General features: G+C 36.9%; 6 protein-coding genes, 1 non-coding gene and 1 pseudogene across 9 annotated transcripts; 6 read left to right on the top strand and 2 right to left on the bottom strand.

Moving 5' to 3' along the window:
- Window positions 1–108: 108 nt before the first annotated feature.
- LOC105161503 (putative WRKY transcription factor 33) lies at window positions 109–3,145 on the top strand. Its single transcript, XM_088880628.1, has 5 exons — window positions 109–552; window positions 715–837; window positions 1,418–2,046; window positions 2,135–2,299; window positions 2,416–3,145. The coding sequence occupies exons 1-5, from the start codon at window positions 223–225 to the stop codon at window positions 2,828–2,830; spliced, it is 1,662 nt and encodes a 553-aa protein (XP_088736754.1). The 5' UTR covers window positions 109–222; the 3' UTR covers window positions 2,831–3,145.
- Window positions 3,146–3,388: 243 nt separating this feature from the next.
- Window positions 3,389–5,401, bottom strand: LOC105161504 (CASP-like protein 4B1). Its single transcript, XM_011079203.3, has 3 exons — window positions 4,451–5,401; window positions 4,218–4,353; window positions 3,389–3,799 (listed from the first exon to the last, which is right to left on the bottom strand). The coding sequence occupies exons 1-3, from the start codon at window positions 4,729–4,731 to the stop codon at window positions 3,608–3,610; spliced, it is 609 nt and encodes a 202-aa protein (XP_011077505.1). The 5' UTR covers window positions 4,732–5,401; the 3' UTR covers window positions 3,389–3,607.
- On the top strand, window positions 4,829–6,940 carry LOC105161613 (uncharacterized; annotated as a pseudogene).
- Window positions 6,941–9,646: 2,706 nt separating this feature from the next.
- Window positions 9,647–11,891, top strand: LOC105161505 (putative protein phosphatase 2C 65). The gene is made up of 5 exons (XM_011079205.3): window positions 9,647–10,030; window positions 10,270–10,608; window positions 10,712–10,829; window positions 10,917–11,140; window positions 11,218–11,891. Exons 1-5 carry the CDS (start codon window positions 9,815–9,817, stop codon window positions 11,632–11,634), a joined length of 1,314 nt encoding a protein of 437 aa, XP_011077507.1. The 5' UTR covers window positions 9,647–9,814; the 3' UTR covers window positions 11,635–11,891.
- Window positions 11,892–12,713: 822 nt separating this feature from the next.
- LOC105161506 (patellin-6) lies at window positions 12,714–14,357 on the bottom strand. The gene is given in 4 exon segments (XM_020693885.2): window positions 12,714–12,956; window positions 13,034–13,178; window positions 13,300–13,424; window positions 13,641–14,357. Coding segments are annotated over 4 exon segments (957 nt in total). The 5' UTR covers window positions 14,085–14,357.
- Window positions 14,358–15,671: 1,314 nt separating this feature from the next.
- Window positions 15,672–22,620, top strand: LOC105161507 (influenza virus NS1A-binding protein). Of its 3 annotated transcripts, none has more exons than XM_011079209.3 (12): window positions 15,672–15,758; window positions 16,673–16,800; window positions 17,220–17,392; window positions 17,578–17,759; window positions 17,873–18,475; window positions 19,124–19,201; window positions 20,268–20,595; window positions 20,685–20,884; window positions 21,366–21,442; window positions 21,717–21,818; window positions 21,991–22,177; window positions 22,264–22,620. In XM_011079209.3, exons 3-12 carry the CDS (start codon window positions 17,281–17,283, stop codon window positions 22,360–22,362), a joined length of 1,968 nt encoding a protein of 655 aa, XP_011077511.1. In that variant the 5' UTR covers window positions 15,672–15,758; window positions 16,673–16,800; window positions 17,220–17,280; the 3' UTR covers window positions 22,363–22,620. The 3 variants fall into 3 exon arrangements, with proteins under 3 accessions (XP_011077511.1, XP_011077512.1, XP_020549532.1); XM_011079210.3 differs by lacking the exon at window positions 15,672–15,758 and adding an exon at window positions 15,765–16,044; XM_020693873.2 differs by lacking the exon at window positions 15,672–15,758 and having other exon boundaries at window positions 15,765–16,800; window positions 20,790–20,884.
- A 244-nt stretch (window positions 22,621–22,864) lies between these two features.
- On the top strand, window positions 22,865–24,820 carry LOC105161508 (uncharacterized). The gene is made up of 3 exons (XR_016065496.1): window positions 22,865–24,146; window positions 24,234–24,292; window positions 24,472–24,820. It is a non-coding gene; the product is annotated as an uncharacterized LOC105161508 (transcript).
- Window positions 24,821–25,439: 619 nt separating this feature from the next.
- On the top strand, window positions 25,440–26,494 carry LOC105161509 (PRA1 family protein B2). The gene has a single exon (XM_011079215.3). The coding sequence runs from the start codon at window positions 25,628–25,630 to the stop codon at window positions 26,279–26,281; it is 654 nt and encodes a 217-aa protein (XP_011077517.1). The 5' UTR covers window positions 25,440–25,627; the 3' UTR covers window positions 26,282–26,494.
- The last annotated feature ends 100 nt before the right edge of the window (window positions 26,495–26,594 follow it).

Genomic DNA, 26,594 nt, shown 5'->3' with positions numbered 1-26,594 from the left:
CAAGCTTTGACCAAAGATGAAATTTCCACGGTCAAAGCTCTTGTTAGCTTCCTGGAAGAGGCTGTGAAGGTGTGAAATTGGAATGTATTTATATACATTACACCCTCAACACTTTCTAAACCTCTTTCTCTCTCTCTCTACTTGTTTTGATTCATTCAAATCCCCTCCCTCAACACCTTAATTTCTCATTCTCCATCAACACATCTCATCATACATACATACATGACCACTTCTTTCACTCATCTTTTCCCACCCACTAACAAAGAAGAACAAGAAGAAGAAGAAGAAACTGCAATCATGAATCAACCTCCAAACTCTAATAATGGTTTCAGTAGTTGGGGAATGAATTCTCAACTAGTAACCACTACTACCACCAATCATCGTCCTCATCATCATAAGAGCAATATCGAAATCCCCAAGTACAAGTCGTTTTCACCTGCTTCTTTGCCCTTATCCCCTCCTCCTCTTTCTCCTTCTTCTTATCTTTCAATTCCTCCTACTTTAAGCCCTTCTATTCTTCTTGATTCTCCGGTTCTTTTTTCCTCTTCTAATGTAAGTTCATTTCTAACATTCATTCATGCTTTTACCTACCTACTACTAATCATTATTCATCATGTCTTCAATCCAGCTTTATTGGTCATGAGAACGTACATGTGACCTGATCTCATCATCATCCATGAAGCTCTAATTGTATCTGTGTTTCTAATTGTGTAGGTTCTCCCATCTCCCACTACTGGATCCTTTGCTGGGTTGTTGTCGGAGGAAACTAGCAAGTATTCAGATTTCTCCTTCCAATCCCAAACAAGGCCTTCCCACGAAGCAGGAATTAATTCAATGGTATTCCTACTGCACCTCTCATTCTTCAACCACTTATGTCTGTCTTATTAATCCTACAAGTTGACTTTTAAAAACAAGATTAGTTTCATTCTTATGGTAATTAGTTTTATCAAATTATGTAATTATTAAAGTAATGATTTTTTTGGGTACAAGGTGTCCACTTCATTACTTCTTATTCCTCTAGGGTTTGTCTTTACCCTTTAATCCATGCACAGGTAGATAGACAATGGTTTGAAAAGCAGTTACTTCTGACCCTTTCTTCACAAATTACAACTCGTCTTTCATATTGTGATATGGTAGTTCCACATACAACACCTGGTTTTGCCCATTCTTGTGAACTTGGATTACATCAATAAATTACAGTAAGTCTATATATTAATTATGTGCAAGATGTATGGTAGGCACACAATTTACAATTAATAGTCAACTGAACTGATCATGAAAGCATTATAATTAGTCTTTTTTATATATATATATATATATATATATTTATAGGTATAACTCTGTGATGATAATTAATAATGAGATTTAAGAACTGCAACTTCATTTTTGCTTATTGTTCAGAACCCAATATTGACAGGATTCATTCACAAGGAAACAAGAAGATGGCTCCTTTAATTCACTCGATAAGCAGTCTGAATTTTCAACACTCAAATCTGGGTCCAAACCAGAACCAGCCCCGCTACATAGTTTTTCTCATGATGTTTCCACAATTCAAACCAACTTTCATGCTACTTCTGCTCCACAGCCTACCCAAATGCATTATGCTCAACCATTACCGTATGCTAGGGAGCAGAGAAAATCAGATGATGGTTACAATTGGAGAAAATACGGACAGAAACAAGTTAAGGGAAGCGAGAATCCTCGTAGTTATTACAAGTGCACTTTCCCAAACTGTCCTACGAAGAAGAAAGTCGAAAGGAATTTGGATGGACATATTACTGAAATAGTGTATAAAGGAAGTCACAATCATCCAAAGCCCCAATCAACTCGACGATCATCTTCAAATTCGATTCAGAACCCCTCCACGTATAATAACTTGGGAATGCCCAACCAATCAAGCTCATTGCTCGAAAATGCTCATCAGATGGATTCTGTGACAACCCCGGAGAACTCATCAGCTTCTTTTGGTGATGACGAATTCGAACAGGGCTCCTCATTGAGTAACTCAAGAGATGATGATGAGAATGAACCTGAAGCCAAGAGATGGTGAGCATAAAACTTTCAATTTCAAAAATAAATTCAACCTGGGAATAGTCTGAAGACCACATCTTACAATATTACTGTTATTTTTCAGGAAGGGGGAAAATGAGAGCTGCGAAGGTATATCAGCTTCTGGAAGTAGAACTGTTCGGGAGCCCAGAGTCGTAGTTCAAACAACAAGTGACATTGACATTCTTGATGATGGTTACAGATGGAGAAAATACGGGCAGAAAGTGGTAAAGGGCAATCCAAATCCTAGGTAAGAATCAGCAATTTGGAGGTTAAGGAAAAATACTAACATTACTGAAGATATCATTTAAGGTACTTTGTTGTGAAGATGTTACCTTAATCTCAGCTATTCTTGCATTCCTGCAGGAGCTACTACAAATGCACATACAATGGTTGTCCGGTTAGGAAGCACGTTGAACGAGCATCACACGATTTAAGAGCAGTGATCACCACATATGAAGGGAAGCACAATCATGATGTTCCTGCACCACGAGGAAGTGGCAGTTACACCACGAACAGACCTCCACCAATGAATGGCAATATCGCCCCTACAGCTGTAAGGCCCTCCGCAATTGGCAGCCATTCCAATGGGATGAATTTCCCCAACTACGCCAGGCCTCAAACAATGCAAAACCAAACACCATATACCCTTCAGATGTTGCAGGAGAGAGAGAGTTTTGAATTCTCAGGTCTCGGAAACTCCGCAGGGGTCTACACTAGTCAGATGCAAGCCAAGGAAGAACCTAAAGATGACTCATTTTTTGACTCTTTCCTAAACTGAAAAGATTCTTAGGGAGCAAATCCCTTGAGCTGGCAGTTCTTAGCTAGTGTACTGTTACAGACATACTTTATGATGGTATTTTGATTTTGTGTTTTATATGTAGATTTTAGAAAAGGAATTAGGGGTATTTTTTCATTTGTTCTGGGGCTGTTGAAGCTTAGAACAGCAGTCTCATGTAAGGTTTAGTGCCAGAAGTAAGAAAAGTAGAATAAAGAAAATGTGTTAGGCAGCTCAGTATTCATTTCCGAACTTTGTTCTTTTATTTATCCCAGTATTTCAAAAATATTCTCAATAAACTGACTACTTGTTAATTTATTCCAAGGATCGGGTTATTCTCCTCCTTAAACCAACAACCTTTAGCTCCAAGGGTTCGTCTCTACCATTAGTTCTTTCGAGATAAAAAAAAAAAAAAGCCTAATAAATCAACAAGAAATTGTGAAACACGCCTAAACAGCATTACTCTGGTCAAGTTGCTATCCACACCCGAGTACGACATCCCTCAAAGATAACATTCTCAAGCAAAGTAGTCTGACAAACTTGAGAAAATAAAGACGGGGAGACGAAACAGAATTATTTTCATTCACTACAGTCTGAACATTCTTCTTTGGGAGATTTCTCTACTTCACCACTATACATTTATGATGAGGTGCAAATGCCAAAAGCAATGCTCTTCCTGTATAAACATGAATTGATGTGTAAACTATATACCTGTGGATGACTTACAGAAAACGATGAAATATCAGCAGTACAACTAATCACTTGGAACAGAGGACCTGATCAGATGTAAGTTTGCTTAGAGAGTTTGTGTCCAGAAACAATAGCCGACAACCCCAGTGAGAAGAAGGCAAAGAATTCCATGCTGATTGCTGCTGCTGAGGAATCTGTAAATATGTTATCTGCACCTTCTCGCATTCTGTTTGTCAAAGGTACTGCGGACGACGCTGCTGATATCAGTAAGTATGCTGCAATCTGCAATTCGAGAAAATTTTTTAGAACTCAATTACTTACATCAACTGAAGCTAGTTCGCATCTTTACATTGAGGTTGGCCAATGTTGTAGGATAAAAGAGAAAACAGGAACTAGATCACTAATGCAAAGGTTGAATTTCAAAAAGATGAAAATTCAAAACTAGGGCTACCTAGAGGCCTCTTCCTGTAGAAAGTTGTCATAGTAAAATAATCCCTATCTGATGACTTTTTCAATGAATTTCCGATTTATTCAATCAACATATACTCAAAGACATTGCATTTTTTAAAATATTTTTTGCTCAGATTTCATCCGTGTCTTCCTTGAAAAGAAAAGAAAAATGGTTGATCGTTATCCTGGATAAAATCAAAATTCGAAATGAAGCAATATAATGAAAGATGAGGGGAAAGAGGAAAACAACCTGATCTCCAGAAAAATCAATGATGGCCAAATTCCGGCGGGGAAGTATTTCTCGAACGGTGTGAAGTTCATGAAGCTGCCTCAAAACTTGGAATCCTGTATACAATGTTGAAAGAATTGCTATCGCAAGGACATACCTATGAATGAAGAAAAGAGTTATGGAGCAACAAGAGTATAAAGAGGTAGAAACCAAGGGTAAAAGAAAAACAAGAAAGGTGTTGTGTTAGTATTTACCTGTATTCTTCATATTTATTGAAATCTTTCCAGTCACCGTGCTTATTACTAGCCATTATAATGAAAGCGAGGAAGGAGAAAAGGAAGGCCAAGGTGCGGAGAGCCAAGGAGGCCTTCTTAAGAAAATCTTCTCTTTTCCAGCGTCGCAATATATTGGAAACTACGCCACCGGCGGATGGGGCGGAGTTCTGTGGACCGGTTTGATTCTCGAAATCTCTGGAGGGCGGAAGCGGAGGTGATGGGGTGACGAGCTGGTCTGGCTTTGGGATTGGGTCATCCATGAGTGGTCTATGATTGTTGTTGGTGTTGATGATGGATTGTTATTAGTTTTAGTCTTATAAATTGGAAAGACTGAGAAATGGAGAAGAAGAATAAAAGATGAATGCTTGCAAAGGAAAAGAGACAAAGAAGAAGATAAATGGGTTATTTATTAATGATGGTATTGGTGATACAGACAGGGAGAGAATAGGGGTTGAAGGAGGAGGGAGTTAGTTGGAAGTTTGCGAAGCTTAACGAACTTGGGGCATTACGTGGGAGTGGAAGGAAAGGAAATTCCTGAGTTGAGGAGTTGTGCTGTTCTGTTGCCCCAAACTCGCTTATTACAAGAAGCTGTCCGGGTCGAGGACACCTTCCTTCTTAATCACAGTAATCAGTGGGACCCTCCAATCAAACATTTTCTTCAACCGCGCGTATCATAACATTAGATTTGGGCTTGGTAATTTTAATTTAGATTATTCTTGTGTACATGAACATAATTGGTCAAAATCAGTTATTAATCATTTGATTTGATTTATTAGTTGGCAATGCATTTGTGGATTAGGGTGGATGTCCACTAAAAGGACATTCTTGGGTTTAACAACACGTCTTCTGTCACGTCCCATTTATTTGTTGATTTTGGTTTTAGCACATTAACTATGTTGAGTTGATTTGATCCTTGTGCTTACAATTCTCTGGATGGGTTTGAGGTCACTAAGTAATCATTCTTGTTTCTTGTTATAGTGCTCCATATCATATTGGCAAATCGGGATAGCCGTTTGGGGAAGTGTCCTGTCCTGCCTTGCATTGCATTGGATGGGTTAGTATAATAAAAGCATTCTCATTCTCGGGATCGGCGTGGAAGATTCTGTTGGTATTTCTAAGAAGGCCTTTAAGCCATTGGTGATTTCCGGGCAGAGCTTTAAACAGCCGTTTGATAATGAGATTTTGGATTTCGTTTTTTGCGGAGAAATCGGTGAGGCTGGGTGATTTCGCAGCTGAGGTTGGGCGCACAATGAAGCCCCAAGGGTTTTTGGTCGTCCACACGGCGGCGAATGATGCTTATAGTTTTCAGTCGTTTCTTGGTTTGTTCAGCTCATTTACATTTGTGAAGAGTAGGGATATTGGTGGGTTTGAATCCGAAATGCCCTATATTCGGGAAATTGTCATGCAAAAAATCAGCGGTAAGGTTGATTTTGAACAAAAATTTGAAAATTCTACTGGTGAAAAAAATGCAATGTGCCAAGTTATAAGAGGGAGTTAATAAAGAAAGGAGAGCCTTTGAATGAGGAAGAACGGAAAAAACCCTGGATTACACTTAAGAAGAATGTGGAGAAGATCAAGTACCTACCTACAATTGTTGATATTAGTTTTAAGCCAAAGTATGTGTATGTTGATGTTGGAGCTAGAAGCTACGGATCAAGTATCGTGAGTTGGTTTAAGAAGCATTATCCAAAGCAGAACAAAACCTTTGACATATATGCTATTGAAGCAGATAAGACTTTCCATGATGACTACAAGGGCAAGAAAGGGGTCACGTTGCTGCCGTATGCAGCTTGGGTGAGAAATGAGACCTTATTCTTTGAGATTAATGAAGACCCCAGTCACAAGGAGGTAGAGAAGGGTAGAGGTATGGGGCGGATTAAACCTGTTGAGTCATCTGGTAGTTCTACTTGTGCTGGTGATGTAGATGAGATTCAGGGATTCGATTTTGCTAATTGGTTGAAGCATAGTGTGTGGGAGAAGGACTATGTGGTGATGAAGATGGATGTGGAAGGGACTGAATTTGATCTGATTCCGCGGTTGTTCAAGAAAGGAGCCATTTGCTTGATTGATGAGCTCTTCCTCGAATGCCATTACAAAAGGTGGCAGAAATGCTGTCCAGGTAAGAGAAGGAGCAAGTACCAGAAAACATATGGGCAGTGTTTGAAGTTGTTTACTTCTCTTAGAAAAAGTGGAGTTGTTGTGCATCAATGGTGGTGACTGGTAACAGAAAATGGTGCTCCTTGTGTAATATTTGTCATTTTCACACTCTATTTTGTTTTGTTCCCTTCTGGGTAACATACCATTTCATATGTATTTAGGAAAAAAGAAGTAATTGTTAAAAAATTCTGATGTGATTTTTGAGTGAACGTTTGTTTTGACATCTTGAATTGCTTAATGAATTGTAGATATCTACACTTGCTCCTTTTGTATCCTTGCTGTTAAATGCTGATAAAGGTTGGTGTTCCCGACTGCCTGATGGAGTTCCGGCAAAGAAGTAAATTCTTGCACTGTAACCAAAAAATAAAGAAAGAAATTGTTTATTTCATTGGGATAGCACCTGGTATCTACAGTCTAACACAAATGAAATTGCAATAAAAGGGAGAGTTGGATGAGGGTGTTAGCGAGGAGATGGGCAGATATTTTGTGGTTGGTTCATATGGTGGAATCGAAGCAACGCAAGTTTTCATCAGCTTCAGCAAACTCACTTGAGGTGAAGGTATCATGTCTGCCTTGCTGCATTCTTCACAAAATGTCTTCTGCCAATGGATATGAAATTTCGGCTACTCCTATTTTATTTTTACCCTTAATTCCCCCTATAATTAGCATTACCAAGAAAATGAGAGAGTATTCAAAAAGGTTGATTACCCCAAAATACACTAGAAAATGGAAAATTAATACACCATACTAATAGTTATTATCTAAATGAGTAAAAATTATTTTAGTACCTGATTTTTAGTGTTATTGTTAAATTAATACATGAGTTTTTTTTTGTAAATGATATAATTGATATCCGAGTTTTTCAATAAATCCTGAATTCTTATGAATGCCCCAATTGATACTTGATCAGTTTTTACATAAAAGTCAATAGATGCATATCTTTATTATTAGGATATTTTATAATGGAAAATGTTACCCTTTTAATCTAACTTATATATTTATTTATTTATAGCAAAACATTGTCCTGATTCAATAAAAATATACTATTATAACAATTTAAATGATAATAATTCATAAATTAGTTTAGTATATAAGAATATTTATTCAATAATTAAAACTAATATTTAATAGATTGGGTAGGAAGTAATGTATTTAAAAATAAAAGTTAAAGACTCTTTAAGCAAAAAGTAATTTTTTGAATTTAATTTCTAAAATATTATCATTTAAGAAAATAAATATGTTAAGACAAAGAAAATATAAAAAGAATAACTTTACCAATTTTTTCCTTAAGTTCTAATTTTTATAAATTAAATATAAAATCTCATCTCCTATATTTATTCTTTTATTTTTTTAATAATTATCTACTTTATCAAAGTGAATTTATTTTTATTTATTGTATTAAATTATGAACTTTTACACTTCTCAATTTAATTATTTATTATTATGTATTTTTATAATAATAAAATTTTATTATTCTACTATTTTTCCTACATATTATAACTTTAAAGTAATTAAAATTAACATTTATTTTATATTTTTTTAGTTTTGAAATTATAGCCTTTTATTTATAAAACTAGTGGCTCCCATCAAGTGTATTTTTAATGTTTTGTGTCAGTAAAGAACAAAATATTTATATATTACTATTTATTAATATTTTTATTATTATAAATGTTATTTATTTAGTCATACAATGTACCATGATAAATAAATAAATACTAAGGAGTAATTTTGATTCGAATGAAAAAAAAAAAAAAAGAAAAAAAAGTGAAGCTATGTTTAAATTAAAGGATATATTTGTCTTTTTTCGGTAAAGGTAAATTGCATTAATAAAAATCATAATGTACAGTCATATGGCTGATGTTGTGTACCATGGAATTTGACATAATCTATATAATGCTATCGTACTAATTTTATTCGGCAATTCTGCACTAAGTACATAACTGAATTTCGTCTAGAATAATCTTAGCCACTGTCGACAGGTCTCGATCTAATTGTTGAAATTTCATCCTATTGCGCTCCTGCCAAATGTGATACACTAGAGATGCTAATAGGTTGCGATAGACGGCATTAACCACGTGCTTTCCCTGCCACTTTCATGCAGCTATCATCACATAAATCATCCATCCTCTGTTTGTCTATGAAAACTGAACCTCCTTGCGTAAGATTCGAATACACTGCGGACACGAAAATAACAAGTGTTGGTGAGTCTCCGGTGTACCCCTCGAGCAAAGAACACAATCCCTATTAAGATGCTGTAACTACGAACGATCCATGGCGATGAGTCGTTCATGTAAAGCTAGCCATAATATATTTGTTTTACAAAATATTTTAAGATAGACATAGATATTTATTCGACAATTATGAAGGAACTCAAATATCAATTCAAGAATTTGCAAAAACTCATGTATCAATTTATTATTTATAAAGAAACTCAAATATCAATTAAATCATTTATAAGAATACATGTATCAATTTGATAATAACACAAAACTCAAGTATCAAAATAATTTTTACTCTTATCAAAATTTATTCCATAATGATCAACTAAAAATAGCTATGGCCTGAAGATTCTTATTCGTTGGCTCTCGGCATGATGCTTATTGTCGCTTAAATTTACACAAAAATATTTTAATATGAACAAAAACATAAAAGATAATAATAATAAGAAAGGTGGAGAAGTACCACTCATCGATAAAAGGGAAAACCAGAAATTAAGACAGACAGAGAAGAGAGGTAAATGTGAGGGCAGATGTGGCATGTGATGGCCACTTTGTCAGCCAAATACCCCTTCTGAACCTTTTTTTCTTTTTTTTTTTTTTGTGTGTGCGCGCGTGCGCTTGGGTTAAGATATGCACGTTGATTATTAGCATCATATATATAAATTTTGACCAATTTCAGACCCCTCAATTAATTATATTCGATATCGCCTTTTTCTAATTCCTCTTAATTTCTTTTCTTTTTTTTAAATAAACCACCAATCATTCTTCTTCTTCTTATGTTACGAGTCACTGTTATCCTGTAAATAAGGACAACATTTATGATGATCATCCCTTGTCCTAAGAACTAATTGTCCTTAAAACTTATATTATTTGGAAGGCCTGTTCTTCTCTTACCCTCGAGAATCTGAATTTTCAGCTTCAACAAGGCTGACCCCTTGAGACAAAACAAGAACTTGAGGGACAAAAGATGGGTGCATGTTGTTCATGTCATAGAGGTACTGGGAATTTTGAAGGTCTTTATGTTGAGGAAGAAGCGGAAGGAAGAGAGGTTGAAGATGAAAACATCATATTGAGGGGCGATGCAGGCGCTCGTATCTGCCTCCAGGGATCCTCTAGATATGTCTCTATGTTCACCCAGCAAGGCAGGAAAGGGGTCAACCAAGATGCCATGACCGTTTGGGAGGTAACATACAAACATGAAACCTACAACTATATTCCCATTTAACAATCTTGCTTCTTTTCTCACTATTTCCCTGATTGATTTTAATGATTCATTCCAGCTCTATAGATTTTGGCTTATAATCTACACTTAATTGCTTCTTCTCCTTAATAAATTGTTTCTGAGTTTCCTTTGTTTTTTGGAGAAATCAATGATGAATCATCTATATCTTCTTACTCCTATGCTTCCATTATTGTCTTCAGAGCTTTTCAGGCGAGAGAGACATGTTCTTTTGCGGCGTTTTTGATGGACATGGACCCTCCGGCCATGAGGTTGCACGTTATGTTCGTGATCTTTTGCCAACAAAAATTTCATTGTTATATAGACAATCGAGCATTGAAGGGAAGGATGGTGTCATGCGTATTGACAATAATGCAACTGATCACGATGGCAGCGAAAATCCTGAGAACAAAAATCCACTTTTCTTGTCGTGGAAAAATAGGTTGATCAGGAGTTTCCAGGAGATGGATGAAGAACTTGAGGCTGATTCTTCAATTGATAGCTATTGCAGTGGTACAACAAGCGTAACTGTGGTTAGGAAGGTACCCAACTGTTGTGCCTACAGAAAACAAGCTACTAGTAATTATTCATTGTGGGTCTTATATTTCCTCTTCGCCTTATTTACTTGCCATTATCTTTGTGTAGGGTGAACACTTGATCATTGCAAATTTAGGAGACTCTCGTGCTGTTCTTTGCAAAAGGGATGAAAATAATCAACTTGTTTCCGAACAACTCACAGTTGATCTGAAACCTAATCTTCCAGGTTGGTGCCTATTCGTATCCCTTCTTCTGGTAATACGTATTGAAATAATCATGAAGCTAATGTTCCAGAACTATGTCCATTAATCAGCTGAAGCAGAGCGGATAGCAAGTCGCCAAGGCAGAGTTTTTGCGACCAACGAAGACCCAAAAGTGTACAGAGTGTGGATGCCTGATCAGGATTGCCCTGGACTTGCCATGGCAAGGGCTTTTGGTGACTTTTGTTTGAAAGACTATGGCCTCATCTCAACACCTCAAGTTACTTGCAGGAAGCTTTCAGAAAATGACGAATTCGTGGTCTTGGCAACTGATGGGGTAATGTAAACCAGGACTCATTAATCCATTTACGCAATCACCAAATTACTCAAATATGTGTATTTCTCTGTGACTAGATATGGGATGTGTTGTCGAACGATGAAGTAGTAAAGATTGTGGCATCAGCAAGAAAGCGCTGCATGGCGGCTAAACTGCTGACAGAGAAGGCGGTTAGGGCATGGCGATGCAAATTCCCCTGCGCCAAGATTGATGATTGTGCTGTTATATGCTTGTACTTCAAGCGCCAGCGCCCTGCGCTCACAAAATCTGAATCAGAAGTCACTCATCTGAGCTTGAACTACACAGAGCTGTCGACGCATAGTTATGCTGCCAGCGCAAAAACTGATGATGGACTGGACACGGTTTTGAATTGTGATGTTAACGAGAGCAAGGCGGGTGGTGAGAGTGGAGGAGAACAGCCTGATTCTGCGACAAACCGGCTGAGGAGGAGGAGGACGGCAAGGAAAGTTGGGAGTGATGGGCGGGGGGATTGAGATTTGATAAACATATCTTGTGTTGTTCAAAGTGTGTAATTAGTGAAAGAAGTCAAGTACAAAGTGCAACAAAGAAGTGGTTAGCAAGATGCCAGAAAATGTTGATTACCGAAAGTGTTAGAAGTTAAATGGATTTGTGGTGATTAGGAGGGTAAAAGAATGGAGTTTGAGCTGAAGATGTTGTTGTTTTGAGGTTGGTTATATCAAAATTTTCAACATAGAAGGGGCGAGGTTTTAATAATACAATCAATGTTACATGTGTGGGCTTTTTTGTTTCATGTTCAACTATATATTTCTTGTTTATTCATGCAAAATGTGGTTGGGATGCAAAGAGAAAGGGTAATAAAGGCGTACAAACTAGAAGACAAAGAGGAAAGAAACGAAAAACTGAAAGAATCTATGATGAAGAGAAAAAGAAGGAAACAAAATCTGATCAAAATGTGACAACACAAGACAGGTGAGGCGGGTTTATCAATTATCATCGTTTATTGTTTGTTTCTATACAAAAAGAGAAAAAGAAAGGGAGGATTAAGGATTTGTCACTTGTCACTCACCTCCTTAATAATAAAAGAAAAAGGCAAGGAGAAGAGTTTTCCTTCTTTTCTATATCCAAATCCCAAAACCTTCCACTTCCAACAACTTACAACCCCTCTCCCTCTCTCTCTCCCCCTCCTCACCATCATATTACACATTTTCTTCTTTCTCGTTTCCCAAAATCTCATCCAAGTGGAGAGCAGCAGATTCAGATTGTGCAAATGAGGCTAAACTGATCAATGTTACAACTACACACATCCACCTCCACTACCCATTAATTCTAACACCACCATTTTTTACTTTACATACAAACGCACCACACGCCCTATTATATTAATCAACCCCACTTACAATTTCCTCAACTCCGATATGCATATATATATATATATACATATATATATATAAATAGAGAGAGAGAGAAATATTCCAGCTGGTTGAAAGAGAAAAAAGAAACGTAAATGAAAATTAAACATCTATATATATATATATATATATATATAGATGTAAAGAAGAAACTCATCATTTTTCTTGAATAATTCTACACATCAGCTGGTTGCTGTGGATTTGCGGACCAGATATCGATATGCACCCACCTTCCGCTTATGAGAGTCAGTGTTATCGACAGAGAGCACCAATTTTCCTGCTTCTCTGGTGGCAAAAGAGTTGCGAATTGCCTCCTTGTTGGCTCCAATCGCCGCTGCTTCTCCATCGCGATGATGTAGCTTCCTAGAGCATCTGGTACGAACTCCGCGCTGTAATCCAATTCCCAGCCCCCCACCACTATGTCCCTGATGATGATGAGGAGTGGAATCAATTATTCCAAAACCTTCAAAGCATAATAAGATAAGACAGCTAGTTTAATTACCTCAATGCCCTCAATTTGATGAATGTTCACCTTTTCTCCTCATTTAACTGTGAACTCTGATGCCGGTCTAGCTGGACCGCTCCCCACATCACTGGGTCGACTCAGTCCACCGTACTGAACCGGGATATCCTCCGCCCTAATATATCTGATTAAACAATAAATTAATTATACAACTTAAACACACATGACATGAGTGAACATTTTTGTGAATTTGGAGCAGTCTCTTTTGTGAACATTCATGTCATCAATTGCAACTTAAAACTTACTTGTAAAGCGTCTCCGCAACATTTCCTTGCTTGGATATCGCAAATTTACTCTTGCTTCTTTGAGTAAAAAATGGACTAAACATTGAATAGAGCAGGCTGAAGTAGCATGGCACGTTTATAAAGATCTGCATATGCATGTATGCAACCACAACCACAAACAAGTATTAATTCCCATCACAACTACAATACTGAAAAAACAGGAACAAATTAAAATCACACTAATACACAAATATATATATATATATATATATGTATCATGTTATGCATACTGCAGGTTCTCATCCATGCATCACTTGAGAGAAAGACAAGATTAATTGCGATCTGAGTTTATATATACGTACCTTTCTGGCTACCATTTCAGGATAATTATCTTGAAAGAGTGAAAGAATGTGATTAGAAGCCACCCTGAGCTCTCTCTTAGGCATGTCTTTAAGATGAGCGACCTGAATAATAGAATTAACTCCACCTGGCTTGAACTGCAAAAGCTTAATCCCTCTCTCAAGAATCTGAACTCTCCACCTCAAGAACTTGTTCAGCTTCTCATCATCACCAAATATCTTGTCCTACATTTCTTTATCTTTGAAAACCCCATAAGCATTATAACACACCGGATGCCCCTCACTGTCAAATCCATGCATATAAGCAACTGTTCCTTCCAGCTCTTTGAATCCCAAATCTTGCTCCAAAACGCCGTCGGCCCCAAAATCTTTCCTCCAAGCCAAGCACTGGAGTAGCATGTCGAGAGAATCTTGAACCCTAAAATCCCTGGCGCGGAGGGTCCGCATTTGGTAACAATAGGAAGGTATTGTTGAAGGGTGGTTTGGGGGAAGATTGATGATGTTGAGTTAAGTTAGGGGGCGGATATTGGAGAAGTAGGTTCCATGTGAGAATAGGATGAGGAAAATGCACAAGTGTTGGTGGGAGTTGGGAGAATGAGAAGAAGAGGAGGGAGTAGTAGTGTGGTGGTTGAGGTGAGAATGAGGAGAGTATTGGGAGTTATTGAATGTGAAATGTGAAGTAATCATCAGCAACATCAAAAGTGGGTTTAGGTGGTGTGAATGTTGTGATCCATCATCAATCATATTCTTTTCCTTTTTGACTTTGTATTCTTTGTTTTTTGACTATCATCCTCACAGTTTTGACAAAGACAACAGACCTACTACAATTACAATACCCACCATGTCCAATAACTCCTCTCTTACTACTACTATCATTCCTCTGCTCACATAATAATAATAATAATAATAATAATGTGTTTTAGTAACTTCATTTTTATTTTTTAGTGACAAAACATAACTCCTCTCAAAATTGACATCATACAAATTAGTACCATTTATTTCTAATAAAAACAAAATCAGTTTGGAATTATTTCTATAAGCCCCATTTATGGAACCCAATTTACATCCAATGTCTCTTTGGATGCCCAACTCCAACTCCAACTCCAACTCTAGCTCTCTCTCTTTCCCTCTCCACCCAATCCTCGTACCAATACTTTTAATAATTATAATTAGTTTTTTTCTTATATTATATAAATTATAAATTTATTAAAAATAAAAATTGATTATCAAAATTATAAAAAAAAGAAACTAAAAGGGAGTCGTCAACAAGTAATAATCATGGGGAGTCATGGACTCTTGATTATGACTCCCAATAGTTGGGAGTCGCGGACCATATTATTTAAAAAAAAATTAAAAATTAAAAATAATTAAATCTAGATAATCATGTTTCCAATTCCAATACATTCTAACTACAATACAACCTTATACAAACTTATTCAACATTCACATATACTAGTAATTTGCGGCACACATTGTGTGTGCAATTTTTATAAATATTATTTAAAATAAAATATTTATGAAATTTTATTATTTAATAATATATATATATAAAATAATAAGTTAAATATTAAATTTATTAAAAAATAATGACAAAGAAATGAATGAGAATAAAATAAAATAACTATTGAAAGATAATGGAAAGTGGATACATGGGGGGTGGGACGTTAATTAATAAATTAAATTAGATATTAAAATTTTGACATACCAAAGACACCAATTCACCTATTTTTAATTATATATGGTATAGATATTATTATATATTTTAAATGATACTTTTATTATATAATATCACATCCACAACTCGTTATAAATTTATTATATATTTTATATAAATATAATTTTTTCTTTTTTTAATAATATTAAAATAATTAACCCGGGGTGTTATAAGTTTTATGTTTGTTCCTTTGCTCATCTCATAGAGTAGAGGGTTTTCAAATAAAAATATTATTATTATTTATTAAGAATAATAATTATTGAGAATATAAAAAAGAAATAAAGCTTTAATTTTGTATTAATGAAAATAAATAAAAGCATAAAAAGGCGGCTTTACAGGAAAATGATATTCATCTACTACTGCCTTTTGTTTGGAATGGCTGTCGCTGGAGTGGAGGGTTTGTAATTGTAATTGAGAACCCCTCTTTAGCACCCACCTCTCTCTCTCTCTGTTTCGCGCTTTTCCTTGTTTTAATTCTTTCTGTTTCAAAACTAGTACCATTTGCTGCTCACATACATACCAACTTTTGCACGTCTCCGCATTAACTCTTTTATTATACGCACACCAAATGTATTTTTTTTTTTTACTTATTTAACAGAATGTGTGTTTCTGTGTGTGTGTTTTGTATTCCATTTCAGATCATGGATTCATTCTTTCTTATGCTTTCTCTGCTGCTTTTGTTTCATTTCTCAAGTGGGTTTAATCATCTTCTTCGCTTCCTCATACTTTAATCAAATGATTCCTTTCCATTTTTTATGGGAACATCAATTCTGGTGCAAAATTTTCCACCTTTGGGTTTTATTTTTATGCAGTTTACTTGAATTGGATGATTTCATGGTGGAGGGTTTCACTTTATTTCTTTTTGCTGGAACCCACTTCCTTGTTATCAATTATATGCATGATCATCATAGAATGTTTACGGTATTAGTTGAGATTTTCAGTACTGGTATTGGATAATGCCTTGTGTTTCTTTTCAAGCTCCGCGTTTCAGTATTCTGATGTAATCTTGAGTCTGATTTTAGCACAACTTCACTTTTCTCATGCCTTCTTCTTCTTCTACTTCCCTTTGCCCTCTTTTCTTTTCTTTTTTTTTCCTTATTGAATGCATTATGGGTGTTTTCCCATGATGATTAAGGAAGAGTATTGTTGACTCGTATAACAAGTTAGGACTCATCCTCGGGAAAAATGTCATCTGTTAGATGAAAAGAAACAGCAGGAACAGACTATATTCCTTATTTCATAAGATTATTAAATGGGTAATTTATCTTCTGATGTCTGATATGAGTGTTATGTTTGTTTGGTATCTATTTTGCTCTTACAGGCAATAACAAACATACATTTAAGCAAGACAGATTAACTGCCACAGCTTGTTCCTCTACTAAGTAGCAAGCCCAACAAATTGATGACAACACAGAAGTCTTCAATTCAATCCCTTTGCTAGGCACATAGGTATGAAAAAGTTGTTTGTTCTTAATTTATCCTTTACTTTCCTTTCCTTTTTTTTTTTTTTTTTCCCAATTGATTGCAAATCTTTGGGTTAGTATAATTTCCTCTACAGTCATGTGTTTCACTCAGTTTTCAGTACCCTGTTTCTTTAGAGCACTTCCTTCTGGCTGTATCTTTTTCTGGATGTTCTTTTAGTAAATCATATAGCATCTCTTAGGGATTTATTTATTGTTTTAATGATATTTGCATATTCCAAGACATTCATTACCACTTCCTGAAGCTTCAGCTACAAGTTTGCCTGCTATTTTAATATTGATATATTGATTTTTCCATTACATGTATCATAGAAATAAAGTTCTATTGCAATTCCGGATTGGAGTTTGTCTGGCTTGTGATTACTTTCATCCAATTGCCCTTTGCAGAATGGGAGTTGGTAGGAACACTCCTACCTTTTGTCTGAGTGAAACTTCTCCTTCTTGACGGATGGCATCTAATGTGAAATGGGCAAGAAATTTGCAAAAAAGTCAACTTGGAGGCATCATATTTGGTTGCACGAAAGACACTATGAGAGAATGCCTTGCCAATCAACTCTTTGGTTAGTCATGTTAGTTTTTTGTGTTTTTTTGTAAACCTTCTTTGGTGTTAATTACCTGAATAGCCAACTGGAAATAATGTCTTACATTTACTAATTTGTTGGATACTTGGACATATAGTTAGATGACAAGTTTCGGTTCAGACTTACTTTATCCCGAGACTCATCTCTGTTTCAATGGATGATAGGTCTGCCAGCACAACACTTTTTATATGTGAAGAACATTGAGCCAGGTTTGCCGCTATTTTTGTTCAACTACAGTGAAAGAAATCTTCATGGCATTTATGAAGCTGCTAGCTCAGGGAAAATGAGTATTGATTCATATGCTTGGACAGCAGATGGTTCAGACAGAACGAAGTATCCAGCTCAGGTATTATATAGAAGCCCTGTCTGTTGTTAGTCAAGATCTTTAATAACGTGTTCTCCCAGCTATTCTTTTCAAAGAAAGGCGAACTACATTATCTTTTCGATTTCTGCATTAAGGTCCAAATACGTGTCCGCCTGCAATGCCAAGCTCTTCCTGAGTATCAGTTTAAGCCAATAATTATTGACAACTATTACAGTCAAAGCCATTTCTGGTTTGAGTTAGACCATGCTCAAGCAAGCAGGTTGATGTCCAAATTCTCCTCTTTAGGAGTTGCTCCAAGGCCCTTCATACCACAAAATCCGCCAAAGTGGAATGTGAAGATGCAGAGGTTTCCCTCAAATGACAAGAGAGAGGAAAGTGGAGCGGCCGTGCCACCACCTTTGACAGATGATTTTGCTAACTCCAACGATTCTATTGGAACATCAGTCACTTCAGAAGATTCCGTCTGTTTGGACCAAAACAACCAATTGATGGAGCCATCGTTACGCAACCAAATGGTAGAATTTGATGAAAAGGGTCTTATCTACATGAAGTTGAAAGAATTGTCACTCAGTTGTGAGTCTCGAGATACAAATATGATTGGACATCTGTTAGGAGATGCATCCACAAGTGAAGTAGACTTGGAGCATGAAACTCATGATGCTGATATGGTGAATTCGGGAAAGAGGAGCGATAGGAGTTCTCTTGATTCACTTGATTATCCTGCTATTATAGCACAGGTACTTGTTCTGGTATCCGGTTATTGTGTCTGCACAAGAAACTAGCAAGTTGAGTTTTTTGTCTGCTTGTTGAGCTCAGATAAAGCTATTCTTGAATTTGTTGAATTTTAGCTGGTTTGAGCTGAGATTTGTTTTTTTGCTTCCTTGCAAGCAAGTTCATTATTATTTTTAATGATTATTAGTTCTTATCAAGATCATATATCTGCATTACTCACGAGCCAAAGCTGATCCCGTGTATCCTCTTTAATGCATTCTCACACAACATGCATGCTCAACAGGTTTTGATCAATAGTCTGGGTTTCTTGGATTTTCTAAGTTACTGATTCATATAATCGTGGAATGGGACTTCAGGTCTAATCACTAGTAACTTGACGTTGATACTAACGAATATTGATTCTATTGTGACAATCTAAGTTTTGATTCAAGTTCGAGCTTGGAATTAAGCATGAACTAGAATTCACTTGAATGAAAATGCATCAGCATGGGCAATGAAATTGTGACTTAACTGAGCCAACTATTCCTTCTCTTCTTATTTTATTCTTTTTTTAGTGTTCTTGAGTTTTTAGTTATTTACTTTTGCTCATTCACTTGCACATTCCTGACCAACTTAATTGACATTGCTGACCCCTATATCTATGTGGAGTGCAGTTGGTCAGGGAAATGGAAGAGCTAAAGACTTTCAAGCAAGAGCAAACTGAAAAGATGGAAATTTTGGAAAAGAAGCTGGTACTCTCTCTTTACTTAATATTTATGATGGTCCCTTGGCACTTGGCTATCTTGGTGATTGTCAGTGTGAACTAGCATTTTGAAATTGAAAAACCAGAAATCTATCCTGACACTTTCATCCTGATTGTGAAATCTATTCGACAGGGGGTACTTATGCTGGGCCCGAAATGATTCCTTGATTAAATGGAGACAAGCCAATATAAGCATCCTAATTTGTATTAAAAAAATGAATCGGAATCTAGAACCAAAGAAAATGGAGGTGTTTGGACATATGATGAATTGTGGCAAGATTCGGGTTTGAGTTGGTCAAGTGAAACAGAGAAATAAATAACTGCTATATTTTAGTGAAATGTAGTAAACTTTTCTTTAAATAATATGTAGGGAATTTAGAAATCCTGCTTTCATATTTTTTTAACAGAGAATGAAAAGAGAAGGTAGCATTGCCAATATTTTCCCATCTCATATTTGCAAATCCAATTCTGGATTAGATTAGAGCAGGACATCTCACAGTGAGTTAACTAGCCTACATTTTTGAAGGAAAAGAACATGAAAGAAAATAACAAAGTGTGTTATATTTAAGATTAGAAAAAATTAGGTTCGGTCACTGCTACAGAAGGAAAAAGAAGAAAAAAAAGAAAAAGAGGAGATGAATTGCAATCTAAGTAGGGTATTTTTGTACAAAGTCACTAGCGGTTCCCTTTTTGTACTTTATGTAGCTGCTTGCCCTCTTAAGGTTTGTCCCCGATCTAATGGACTTTGGAGTTCATTTTGATGGGAACTGTAGTATCGAGTAAGGTAGTATAAAATATTCTGAAACGAGGTTTGGAGCTCTTAATGATCTCCAGCACAATGCACCTAGTGGTGTAATCTTCTTTGTGCGGTGGTGATTATTCTTTTTGTTTTCTGAAATCCGTCGGTTGCATTGTATTCCAAAAAATACCTGCATTTGAGCTTTTGCTTCTCAACATTGAGAAGAGTACGCTTTGTCCTTATGTTGGTTAAGTGATTTGATTTGGTGGTGCTTATTAGTATAATGTTCTCAATTTGATTCTTCACCACATTTCAGGCTGAAGCAGAACAAGAAATCCATCGACTGGAAAATAGATGTGTGATATTGGAGTCTATATCTAATACTTCAGTTAGGCTTTCTGGTGACAATACGCCGATTGAATCTCCTGATGGATTTTATTCGAATCTTAACGAGTCTATATTAATAGTGGGTGGATATGATGGCATATCATGGTCACCAGCATTGCATTCCTTCTTACCTTCCCATGATGTCTTGAGATCTCTTAAGCCAATGTCTTCTGCTCGATCATATGCTTCAGTTGCGAGCTTTAATGGAGATCTTTATGTATTTGGTGGTGGAACTGGTTCTACATGGTATGATACAGGTAGTGCTTGTGCCTCCAGTCCTCTCTCTACCTCCCTTCATCATCATCTCTCTCTCTCTCTCTCAACACGTTATTCCGTCTATGTGAAGTTGAGTCCTATAATGCTCTAAACGATGAATGGAGCTGGCGTCCTTCCCTGAACAAAGAAAAGGGCAGCTTAGCTGGTGCTGCTTTAAATGGTAAAATTTTTGCAGTTGGTGGCGGAAATGGGGTTGAATGCTTCTCAGATGTAGAAATGTTTGATCCATGTGTTGGACGATGGATTTCTGCACGCTCAATGCTAGAAAAGGTAGTGTATAGTATTGCATGCATTTTTATCTGGCCTTTAATGTCTCAGAAATTTATATGGGTAAGTGGATGCTATATATACCACAATGTATGCAATAAGAGAATTCTACAAAGAGTTGCAGATTAATCTGACCGCATATTGTTACTGCCGTCGCGCTGGGTTTTATTTAATTTAGTCAAGATTGAGTGTATATATTGTTGAAAGAAACTATATTTCAAGTGTGTTCCTGGAGATCAGCAAAATATGGTCAGCAGCTATAAAATAGAAATCATCTGCTATGATGCAGAATATTGTCTCAATCTTTTCAACATGTTGGAAATTAAAATCAATAGAGTCTTAGAGGACTTGGTTTATTTAGCTCATTCCTATGGGATCAATTCTTTCTGGTTGATCATCTTTTATATTGTTGGCCTATTGAATTAGAGCTCATAAATTGATATCAGATTTTATTTTCCATCATATTGCTCTCTTTCTTTGACAGCGATTCGCCCTTGCTGCTGTCGAGCTCAATGGTGCACTGTATGTTGTTGGTGGATATGATGGAAATGACTATTTGAAGTAAGTTTGAGAATGGCTTTTTGTTTCTGTGCTTTTGCTTCTCCCTGGAAATTTCTGTGTGCGCACTTTTTAGAGTTCATGTTTTGGGATTGGGAGGGTTGTGGGTTGTATTTGTGGTAGTCTTAATTTGGTTTATTTTTGTCGAATTTGATGAAAATGTCCGGTATGGAGCTATAGTTATTTGCTGTAGAAAGATGAAACAGTCCCCACATGGACTATTATATCTTTCCGGCCTCAACTTTTTAAGTTGCTTTAATTTGGATTCACCATCTAGGTCTGCTGAAAGGTTCGACCCCAGAGAACATTCCTGGAGCAGAATTGAGAGTATGGATGCAAAGAGGGGCTGCCACTCATTGGTAGCAATGAATGAGAAGTTGTAAGTTCTTCTGTATACTATATTTTTCTAATATTTATCCAAGCGGCTCTCAACTATCTTGTTTCAGTTGTTCACGTTGCCACACTGTCTTAAGTAGCTCGCACATGGGTGTTAAAAGAGGTTTCTGCCCTGAATTCAATACCAGTGTAAATATGGAGTATCTGTTGTGCAGATATGCCCTTGGTGGTTTTGATGGGATAACAATGGTACCCAGTGTTGAGATATATGATCCTCGCCGCGGAACATGGATGACTGGGGAGCCTATGAATCAAGGCAGGGGATATTCAGCTGCTGCCGTTCTCAAGGACTCAATTTATGTTGTTGGAGGAGTAAAAACTGATGAGGACATAGTGGACATGGTAAACATCTTTACAGTCATTTTTCTTCCTATTTGTAACTGGGGGATTAACGTAAAATGATTTTTGGTGTCTGACTGCAATGGCAGATTGAGTGTTACAAGGAGGGTCAAGGTTGGGAAGCAACAAAATTGAGGGCAGTAGGAAAGAGGTGCTTTGCCTCAGCTATTGTATTACAAGTGGATTGAAGCAACGAGGGATTGTTCTTGGGATAGAAATGTTGTTGCACGTTCTGAGGAGTAGGGCAGTTTGTTGGATTAACCTCATGTAGTGTACGTACAGACATGAGATGAGACAACAACAAATAATTACCCTCGCCCTGTTTGTAGCTAATGAGCGATTGAAGTGTTGTTCTGTAACGAGGAACAAACAACTGAATCCTGATATGTATGTTCATAAGTTTACTCCAAACAATACTATAGCAATGTCGTTGCAGTTCTTGACAATGTTTGTTTTATCTGCGACTTCAATTGAATTTTATTAATCAACCCCAATTGAAAATTCTAAATATTACAAAATAAACCTAAAATAAAATACCAGTACCTAATCTCCTCTTTTCATTCGTTTTTTTCGCCTTATTTTGAGTATATAATATGCAAAAGATTAAAAAAAAAAGAAAAGAAGAATGTTTTTCAACCATAATTGTTGTATTTTATTTTATTATAAAACATCTTTTACAGATTATATCAATTATTATTATCTTCCACTTTCATCTTACTCTCAATACAAAAAAATCTTATCTTATTTAAATCAGAGTCATCTCAAAATGGATTAAATTGCAAGCGATGACCGGCCAATATATTGATTGCAATTTGCATGTCATCTTGGGAAATTTTCAAGGGTAAGAAGTGTATATGATTGGGTATAGGTATACTGATTACTGAAGCTGTAGCAGAGAGTGAGAACACCAGAGAAGAAAGCAGGGTTTTGCAAAATGATGCCGTGCTTGAACTTGTCGACTAACGTGAGCCTGGAGGGCGTAGACTCCTCCTCTATTCTCTCTCAAGCCTCCTCCACTGTTGCCAAGATCATCGGCAAACCCGAGGCTCTCCGTATCTTTCCTGATTTAATTCATATTTTATTATTCTCTTGATTTAGTTTGATGTTTGCAATTTCTTGATCCTCGCTCCCTCGCTGTGCTTTGTTTTGATTTAAGTGGCAGCGGTTGTTCTTGATGGAAAGTTTTTTGTTGCTTCTGCTGTATTGTTATTTGCATTTGATGGTCCTTCTGACAAATTAAGACGCAAAAGCAAAAGAGAAATTATCTGAAAACGGACGGCGGCCATTTTTGCTAAAATGTATGTCTAATTCTTGTTAACATATGCTCCTTAGGTCCCTTCAAAGCATTACAACTATGAGAAGATCATGCTCTTTACATTGTGTTTGCCGTCCATTTGCGGTTTATTAATTAACATCAGTTGGAAGTGATAAAGTTAAAGCCTCATCTTGGACATGTTTACATATACTTCCTCATACTATAATTTTTGGTCCCACTTAAGGAGGATTTTTAGATGCTCTACATCCTTTTCAAATAGATTTTCATCTTTGGGTTCTCTGAACTGGGATGCTCTTATAAAATCATTGTCCAGAGAAGTTGGACATAAGCTATTGCGTTGCATATTGACATGGGAAAAAGTGTAACTTCAAACTAGTTTATCATTAGCTGTGCTTCATGGTATCTGATAGACTTTTATCCTTGAAATAAATCTAAAATCCTGCTTTACTTAGTAAATTTGGGAAGACTAATCTACAGTTTGCATCTGATATATGCATATGTGATGATTGTTCTAAGGGATCTGTACCCATGGCATTTGGAGGAACAGAGCAGCCTGCTGCTTATGGGGAGCTGGTCTCCATTGGAGGTCTTAGCCCTGATGTCAATAAGAAGCTGAGTGGTGCTATTGCTAATATACTTGAGACTAAGCTGTCTGTACCAAAATCACGATTCTATCTCAAATTTTACGATACAAAGGCAATAAAAGCTGAACCTTTTAACTTGTTTATCAAAATGGCTTTGTCATGCTCTTAGTTTTCTCATTGCATTCCTCTGCTTGTATAGGCCTGTCAGAGTCAAGAAAATGCACAATGTCTGCATGCTTTACACCAGTACTAAATCATGTAAATGAACTTTCAAAATTTAGAACTATGTTTGGAGCTTGACGAATACTGTTTTGCATGTGTTGTAACTGCACAATATAGTTTGATCTTTTTCTTGATTGTGAGTTCTCTCCATTTTATTGCCTTCATCGATGACATCTACTCTTTTTCTTTTCCTCTTTCCTGTTTTTTGGGGACAGGGTTCCAACTTGGGCTGGAATGAAGCGACCTTCTAGGTGTCTTACCTTTGATTTTTTCACATCTTGTCTATACATCAGTGACCGCATCTGATGTATCTGGGTTCTGATTAACCCACTTGGACGTCTTCTATTGTTTGTTTCCATGGAAATATCATAATGTATCATGGACTGGATGTTACTATGTCTTTCGACTGATTTAAACGTTCTTCTAGTACTGATTTTGATCCAAACATTAGGGCATCTGTTTCTATCTATATATCTATTAGATTAGAGCATGCATGCTTTTGTATATTAGGCTAGCAGAGTTGTAATATCAATGCGGAAAAATTTTCATTCATAGCTGCAAGAATGTGTCTTTCAGTGATCCACACAGGAAGTGTTGCAAGAACTGAAATTGTTATTTGTTGTATGCTCAATCTGCCATCTCAAATTATCGATCTGGAGAAGGGGCGAGTTTTCATGTGTTGCTAGTTATGATTTGTTGTATTTTGCTTAGGTATTTGATAATTTACTTAGGAGAGAAAGCAAGCAGCTACTAGGATCTAATAGGTATTTTACTACCATTATTCTGGATTACAGCTGTTGGTTTTATCAGTTGTTGAAGGATGCAGGAGCAAGAAGTAGAATGTTGTGTAGATTGGTCCTTTAATAATTTTGTGTAGATTGGTCCTTTAATAATTTCTTTGAGACTCATATTTGCTTTATGAAATTGATTAGAGTGATGAGGAGAGAGGGATGGAATAGCGACTCTGGACATGAATGTATCTGATGCCTGCCTGCCTACCTACTTACCTACACCTAATGGAGAATTGGTACTGTTCAAGTGGTAAAAACCTCACGGGTACAAGGTAGTAGAATCGTAAAACGTAGGAGCAGTTATGTTTAAGTATTAATAAAATAATGGTGATTATATTATGTTACTTTTTGGTATAGAAAGAAACCCCTGAGGAATTAGAAATGGAAATGGAACTGGGCTCCCATGGAATGGATCCACCGACGCAATTTCCTTGATAATGCCATACCGTATTTGCTAAGCAAAATAATTTCCAATACCGTCTCCCAAACGTTCCCTTATAAATAAACATTCCCGTTTCCAATTTCCCAATTCCCATTCAGTCAAATTGCCGAAATATCAAACTCAATCGCTCACTCAAAGATGGCAGCAAACTCCTCCCCTGCAATCCTCCCAATCACCAATCACCCCCCTGCCGACAACCAGCAACTACCTTCCTCCGCTTCCGCCCTCCGTTCATTCTTCTCCGGCATTTCTGAAACCGTGCGTTCAGGTCTCGCTAACCGCCGCCCCTGGCCAGAGCTCCTCGACCGCTCCGCCTTCTCCAAGCCTGAATCCCTCTCTGAAGCTACTCTCCGTATACGCAAGAACTATAACTATTTCCGCATCAATTACCTCGCCGTCATCTCCGCCGTCCTCGTCGTCTCCCTTCTTACCAATCCCTTCTCCCTGATCCTCCTTGCTGGCCTTCTCGCCTCCTGGCTCTTCCTATACCTCTTCCGCCAGTCCTCTGATCCTCCGATCACTGTCTTTGGCCGCCAATTCTCCGATCGCGAGACCCTCCTCTTCTTAATCGTCTCAACCATTGTTGTCATCTTCCTCACCAGCGTTGGATCCATTCTCGTCTCCGCCTTCATGGTTGGGATCGGTATCGTTTGCTTGCACGGTGCTCTTAGGAGCCCCGAAGATCTTTTCCTTGATGAGCAGGAGGCGCAGGGAGGCGCTTCAGGATTCCTCTCTTTCTTCACCTCTGGTGCCCCCCCTGTTGCTCAGCCCCCCGTGGCTGCTAGGGCTTAATGATCCGTCATGCGTGTGGGGGTAATGGGAATAACTTCAATTGTTTTTCTTTTTCAGATCCGTCTTAATCGGATGACTGATACAGCAAAATTCTAGGCGGGTAGCTAGAGCACTATATATATATATATATATATATATATGTTCTTCTTAATTGGGGGATGTTAATATCTGTAACTTTGTTCGTTGATCTATGGAATCAACATTTTTTTTGGACGGTTTATGTGGTTTATTATTTTGCAACTTCAGAGCATGCTTGATGACTGATTTCTATGGTCAATGTTGAATCTTGATAATTGGTTGATGAGTACGATAT

The sequence above is a fragment of the Sesamum indicum genome, linkage group LG5 (assembly GCF_026168435.1).
Source record: "Sesamum indicum cultivar Baizhima isolate 11 linkage group LG5, ASM2616843v1, whole genome shotgun sequence".
Classification (NCBI taxonomy): domain Eukaryota; kingdom Viridiplantae; phylum Streptophyta; class Magnoliopsida; order Lamiales; family Pedaliaceae; genus Sesamum; species Sesamum indicum.
This window is presented reverse-complemented; position numbering and strand designations above follow the sequence as displayed.